The sequence below is a fragment of the Plasmodium falciparum genome (genome assembly GCF_000002765.6).
Source record: "Plasmodium falciparum 3D7 genome assembly, chromosome: 3".
In the NCBI taxonomy this organism is placed as follows: Eukaryota; Apicomplexa; class Aconoidasida; order Haemosporida; family Plasmodiidae; genus Plasmodium; species Plasmodium falciparum.
The window spans coordinates 515,001-522,500 of NC_000521.4; the positions used below are offsets into that span (position 1 = coordinate 515,001).

General features: G+C 19.5%; 3 protein-coding genes across 3 annotated transcripts in view; 2 read left to right on the forward strand and 1 right to left on the reverse strand.

Annotated features, from left to right (window-relative positions):
• PF3D7_0312100 (E3 ubiquitin-protein ligase) overlaps window positions 1-1,262 on the forward strand; it is a gene marked incomplete at both ends in the record, with an annotated part of 2,511 nt that extends 1,249 nt beyond the window's left edge. The window contains one exon of the mRNA XM_001351158.1: window positions 1-1,262. This exon is cut by the window's left edge and continues 1,249 nt beyond it. Coding sequence (XP_001351194.1) covers window positions 1-1,262 — 1,262 coding nt within the window.
• Window positions 1,263-1,792: 530 nt separating this feature from the next.
• PF3D7_0312200 (tetratricopeptide repeat protein, putative) lies at window positions 1,793-5,503 on the reverse strand (the record flags this gene model as incomplete). Its single annotated transcript, XM_001351159.1, has 1 exon — window positions 1,793-5,503. The coding sequence occupies one exon, from the start codon at window positions 5,501-5,503 to the stop codon at window positions 1,793-1,795; it is 3,711 nt and encodes a 1,236-aa protein (XP_001351195.1).
• Window positions 5,504-6,968: 1,465 nt separating this feature from the next.
• Window positions 6,969-7,500, forward strand: part of PF3D7_0312300 (26S proteasome regulatory subunit RPN12, putative) — a gene marked incomplete at both ends in the record, with an annotated part of 915 nt that continues 383 nt past the window's right edge. The window contains one exon of the mRNA XM_001351160.1: window positions 6,969-7,500. This exon is cut by the window's right edge and continues 383 nt beyond it. Coding sequence (XP_001351196.1) covers window positions 6,969-7,500 — 532 coding nt within the window.

Sequence of the window (7,500 nt, forward strand, 5' to 3'; positions counted from 1 at the left end):
ACACGGAAAGGGAATATACCTCCAATGTTGATAATAATGATGGGAATAATAAAAATAATGATGGGAATAATAAAAATAATGATGAGAATAATAATAACAGTGATGGGAATAATAATAACAATGATGGGAATAATAAATATAACGATGTAAATAATAAATATAACGATGTAAATAATAAAAATAATGATGTAAATAATAAATATAATGATGGGCATAACAAAAATAATAACGAACATGTTACTAATGCACATTATGATGGATATATATATTCCAACAACTGTAATTTGTTGATTTCCTTTGAAGGTATAGATATTGATAAAAAATACATTTCCACAAAAGTTTTAAATTTCTCCATTTTATTTAATATAAAATCTATTATCGAAATAAGTTTATTCTGGAGTCAAATAGGAACGAGTGGATCTATTCCAGGAGCATCAAGGATTTCTTTAATTTCTATATGTTTGAATTCCCTTATAGACATATTTGAATCATTATTACTTTTATATGAAGTGTTATTATCGAAATTATTATTAATACATTTTATTTTAATGATTTTGTTAAAATTTTTATTATTTACTATAATGGAAGTCAGATATGTACTTATCGTATGGAAAGCTAATCATCAACATGAAGTTAATGAAGGTTGGGAACATATGCAAAGGAAATTAAGTAAATTATATAAATATTATTATGGTAGTATCTTTTTATTAATTCTTCTATTTTATTATGTTTTCCCTTTTTTTCCATATATCTTATTAATATTATATTTATGTTGGTTACCACAAATACTTTTAGATATATGGAGAGGACAACGTAATTCGGTAGATATTAAATTTGTTTTTATATTATCCTTATGTCGTTTATACCTACCCATTTATATTTATTTATATCCACATAATATATTTCAATTAGATAATTTCTCACAGCTTATAGATACATCTAATACAATGTTTAGCATACTAATAATTTTTATTGTATTTATACAATGTATCTATATGCTCTTACAAAGAATTTATGGACCTAGATATTTTGTTAATATAGATCTCTTACCACATGTTCATAATTATTATAAAACTATCGATGTCAATTTTGAAGCTGGAATACCTGAATGTGTTATATGTATGTATGACATAGTATTAAAGCCTAACAAATATTGTGTAACTCCATGCTACCACATTTTTCATGAAAAGTGTTTGCAACAGTGGATGGACATAAAACTGGAGTGCCCAACGTGTCGTGGTCCCCTCCCCAACTTTTCTTAAAAATTGTGAAAGGGAAGATGATCAAATTGTTAAGGCCAAACGAAAAAAATAAAAAAATAAAAAAATATAAAAATATAAAAAAATAAAAAAATAAAAAAATATAAAAATATAAAAATATAAAAATAAAAAAATAAAAAAATAAAAAAATAAAAATAAAAAAATAAAAAAATAAAAAAATAAAAAAATAGAAAAAATAAAAATTTTCATTATTATTATATATGTATTTATTTTTTTGTCTATTACATTTAAGTCACATATTATTCATCATCTGAATATACATTATTTAATTTTTTTGTATTATATATTTTTTCTTTTGTGATATATTTTTCTATTCCCATTGTAGGTAACATAATTCAATATGGAATTGAATGTAAAAAAAAAAATAAATAAATAAATATAAATATATATATATTTTATATATATTTTATTTTTCATATATATGTTTCATTTTTCATATGTATTTTTTATTTTTCATATATATATATATATATATATATATATATATATATATATATATATATTTTTATTTTTTATTTTATTAAGTGCTCCACTTTCCTTATATCATTATCATATAACTCAAGTATTGTTTTTTTTAAATCCTTATTCAAAAAACAATATGATACAAACATGGAAATATTTTTATTCAATTTTTTCTCATTACTATTTGAAATTTTGATAGCATAAGGAATAATGCTTTGAATTGTTCTTATGATATATATAGATTCTTCTTTATGGATGTTATGTATACAAATAAATTTTAAGCTTTGAATAAAGAACATGATAATATTATTTATTAATACATATATTGATTTGTTGACATTCTTTTCTTTTTCGTCCAGTGTAATATCCAAAAGGATAGAAGAAATTTGACTTATTAATTGTTTAAAGTAATATTCATTTGTATTTGTTTGATCATATATTATATTTTTAAATATAAAATTTGTATATATCGATAAATTGTATACAAGTTTTATACATGCATTTATTATTAGAAGATCATTTTGTATATTTACTATTGATAAACAATTCATAATATTTCTTTTTAAATATAAAAATGATATATTATCTAGTTCATATAATTTTTCATTTTCTTTCTTTATTTTTTCTTTTAATTTATTCATTAAACTTTCATTTTTTTGTTGTGTCTTTTCATCATAGAAATGTTTAATATCTATACCATCCTTGTTAAATATTAAAGGCACCTGCTCTAATACATCATCTGGTTTATTTTTAGTATCCCTTATGTTTTTCTGTACTTTTATTTTATCATTAAAACAATACATGTATAAATAAAATCTAGATAAAAGTATCATAGACAATTCACACACACGCTTATCTGTTGATTCCATAGCATTAATTAATTTACGAAATGTACTTTCTTTTATTTCTCCATAATATGATAAAACAATAAAATTCTTGCTATCCATTTCGTTTAGCCATGTTATTGTTAAATTAAAAAGTACGGATAAGATATTTTTCAGTAAATTATCATTTTCATTCTTCTCTATATAAAAAAGCATATTTGATAATGAGCATGTCAATATAAAAGGACGAACTTTGATGTGACTTACGAAATTTAATAAAAATAATATATAGTTACATTTCATATTTTTATAATCATACATTTTTTCATTTATGTAAATTATAATATTTATCATATTTTGCATGCAACATTTTTCAATAATATTCAGAATGTTTGGAAATACAATTAAATATGATAAGAAACTGAACAAAGTCAAACATTCGTTTTGTTCTTCATCCTGATTTTTCATCGTATTTTTCATAATATTTTTTATATATGTTTCTACCCTTTTTTCCATATCATTAATATTACAAAATAAAGAACCTTTTGATGCTTCATTTATTAATGATCTATTATTTTCATTTTCCTTTTTCAACATATCAATAGACATAATATCCTTCAAAACAGACATACATATTTCCTTCTTTTTTTCATAACCATATAATAAAATATTATCATAATTTTTATCACTATTTCTTTTCTTCATCTCTTTATTTATTTTTGTATTGTATCCCAGTTTTTCTTTCTCATTAGATTTTATGTACTCCTCCATGTGCTCCATATTCTTATATTCATTTTCTTTCATAAATTCTGACTTTTGGCTAGCTAATTCATTTATTTCCTGAACGTTCAGGTACTTTTTCACATATGTACATGTTAATATATGAGTTTTTAAATTTTCCATTATTTTAATTTTTTCATTTGTATATGTGTTTCTTTCATGTAGGATAAAATTATTTAATTTGTTAAATAGTTCTTTTAAAATGATATGTTTCTCTTCTAACATTTGGCAAATCATTTTTTTTCCTTCATTATTATTAGATATGATAGAATATAAGAGATGGAGGCACTTTGATACTTTTACATTTCTTAAAAAGTAAAAGGTAAAAATGGGTTTGATAGCGTTTAAGCAGAAATCTGCATAATAAAAATGATTTTCAAGTATGAATATTAAGATATCAATAATTAAATGTGTACATTTTTTAACATTTTTGTTTATTTTGAAAATTTTATTATTTATATTTTGTGTATAGAATAAGCAATCATTATTTTGTGATTTCCTTTTTATATAGAATAATATATCATTCAGTTTATCAGCAAAGAAAGATAACATAGTTATGTATTTTCTTTTTTTTGTTGATTGCTTCGGATTATTATAATCCTCCTTTTCTAAATCATATACATGAGAGCAGAATATTAATTTTGTTATTTCATCTTTTTTTATATTCTTTCTTATTCCTTTTAAATGGATGATAAAAAGGTTTGGTTCTTTATTAATATCTTTTTTTGACAATTCCATCATGATATTTTTGTTTATCTCTGAATTTTTTAAATTGTGTAAAAGGAAAGCATTATTTTGATTATTTGAATTGAACGGTATATGAATATTTGTGTCATTATTATTGTATTCTACATTTTTTATATTTTCCACACTTTCTACACATTCTACACATTCTACACATTCTACACATTCTACACATTCTACACATTCTACACATTCTATACATTCTATATTGTTTTTATTTTCCTCACATTCCATATTTTTTTTATTCTCCACACATTTTTCACCTTCTATATTTTGTTTGGTTTGTTTTGCTTCTGGTTCACTTTGTGCATTTTTTAATTTTGCATGAGAAGGATTACCACACGAAAGATATTGTATTTGCTTCTGACCATAGTGGGAGTTAAGTTGATCATTTAAAATATGTTTACACTTTTGTATATATTCATTGACTTGTTCATCATTTTTATTAAATTCCAAAGCTTGAGTAAAATTTGTTAATGAATCTTTAAATTGAAATAATATAAAAAGGGCTAGAGCTTTTCTTGCATAAGCTTTAAAAATAATGGATAGATTAAATTTGAGATCTGTTCGGAAAGTATTATAATATTGAATAACTTGATTACAATTAAGTATTGCATTTTCATATTGATATATTTTAATTTGGCATAGGGCTATATTAACATATAAATCTAAATAATCTTTACATAAATCTAATGCATTATTATAACATTCAATAGCATGTATATATTTTTTTTGTTTAAAATATTCATTTCCTTTTATTTTGATAGAATATGCAATTTGTTGTCTATCTTTTTTTTTTTGTATATCTTGATTTAATTTATTTTCGAATTGTTTGAATTGTTCATTATTTTTAGGTAGACATAACATTTTTTCATGTTCATCAAATGTATCTGAACTTGGTTCATAATGATTCCATTTTTCATAATTTGTATAATTTTTATATGTTGGTTTATTATTTTTTTTTTCTTGTTCTTTTAAATATGTATTCCATCTATTTCTTCTAATATTTCTTTTATTTTTTAATATTTTATACTTTTGTACTTTATCATTTATTTCCTTTTTCCTTTTTTCTTTGCTTATAACTTTTTTATTACATCGTACACAATTTGTCAAATCATAATTATATAAAATAAAACAAAAAGAACAAAAAAATAAATAATTGTCTTCATTACCTTTTCCTTCTATACCCATAAGAAATCTTTTCTTTTCATATTCTTTTTTTTCTTCTTCCTTAATTTCTTTTATTCTTTTTTCTAAACGTAACTTCTTCTCTTCTTTGTCTAGCTCTTCAATACTTATAGTCCCTTTGATTAACCCATTGATTTTATTGCTTACTTCTTCTACTTTTTGTAAAAAATCTTCTATCTCCTCATCTTTTGGTAGTTCATATTTATTTCCCTCTGCATTTATCATTCTTTTTTAGGACGTACAAATGGAAAAAATAAAAAAATAAAAAATAAAAAAAAAAAAAAAATATATATATATATATATATATATATATATATATATATATATATGTATATATAATTGTCTTAATAATATCAGGTATTATATATCACATGTGTATGTCCCTCTTCGGTATTTTAATATATACATATAAATAAATATATATGTATATTTTATTTTATTTTATTTATTTTATTTTATTTATTTTATTTTATTTTATTTTATTTATTTTTTTTTTTTTTGATGGACATCTTTGTGTATGTATTGTATAATTTTTGTAGATGACCTATTATAGATAGGCAGGAAAAAAAAAAAAAAAAAAAAAAAAAAAAAAAAAATATTAATTATGTAAAAATCAAAGATTTATTTTATATCTACAAAAAGAATGCATTATTGCAATAAAAAAAAATTAAAACAATTCAAAGTTGATAATTAGTAAAATATATATATTATATATATTATATATATTATATATATATATTTATTTATTTATTTATTTATTTATTTATATATTATGTGGGAAAAAAAGAAAATAAATAAACTAGATGATAGACAAAGGAAAAAAAAAAAAAATTATATAATTATAAATAAAAAGGAAAGATAAAAACGTATACTTAATTACAAATTAGATAAAAGTTATTCTACATTTTTTTAATTATTAAAAGGAGATATTATGGCTTTATTTAATATATATATATATATATATATATATATATATATATATATATTATATATATATATAACGAAAAAAGAATTTATATATATGTGCATATTCCTTACAATAATATTAATATTAATTATTATGAATCATTTTGTATTTTCTTTATTTTTAATTAATTAATATTTCATAAGAGTTGAATAAAACCATACTCAAATATATATTTAACATATTCAATTTCACATGTATTTTTTTTTTTTTTTTTTTTTTTACATTCTCTCTATAATATAATATATATATATATATTAATACATATTTTATATTTTATATATTATATATTATATTATATATATTATATTTTATACATTTCATGTTTAATGCACAGTAATATTTTGTATATTTCAATAAAGAAAAAAAAAATATATTTAAAAGAAAAGGAAAAAGAAAAAATATTTATAATATATTTACAATTAAAATTTTATTATATTTCATCTTATATATAAAATGATATAATATATTGAGGGAAGAATTTAATAGATTAATTTCTTTTATCATTAAATATAAGTAAAACTGTCAATTTTAATGTTATAAAATTATTTATTTTGTAAATCAATAAATAAATCAATAAATAAATAAATATATATATATTATATATATATATTAATTTATATATATATATATATATATATATTTTTTTTTTTTTTTTTTTTTTTTATATCATCATAATACTTTTGCTCCATTGTGTTTTTTTTTTAAGAAAAAAAAAAAAAAAAAATGTCAAACGTGTTAGAAGAATGTATAAAATTATATAAAGATTTGATTTGTTGTTATAATAACATTAGCGAAAAAGAATTAATTGAAGGAACAAATGATGATTTAGATAATTTATTAAATTTGAATGAGGATATAAGTATTTCAACAGCATGTGATATAAATAAATGTAAGGAAATTTTAGGTAAATTAAAATTATTAATAATACATTTATCTTCTGTTAACCCTTTAATATGTATAGGACAAAAGGATATAAGAGAATTATTAATAGTAAGAGGAATATTAGAAAAAGGTGTTATTATATCCATAAGGAATAAAGATATAAAATCATTTAATATATATATAGCTCAATTATTTATTTATTATTTTGATTATAAAGACATTTTACCAAAAAGTAAAAAACAAAATGCTATTGTTGGTTTGTATTTATTATATTTGTTAGCATCAAACTCTATAGGAGATTTTCATATGACTCTAGAAATATTACCTTTAGAAGATCATAATGATATTTATATTAAATATGTATTAAATGTTG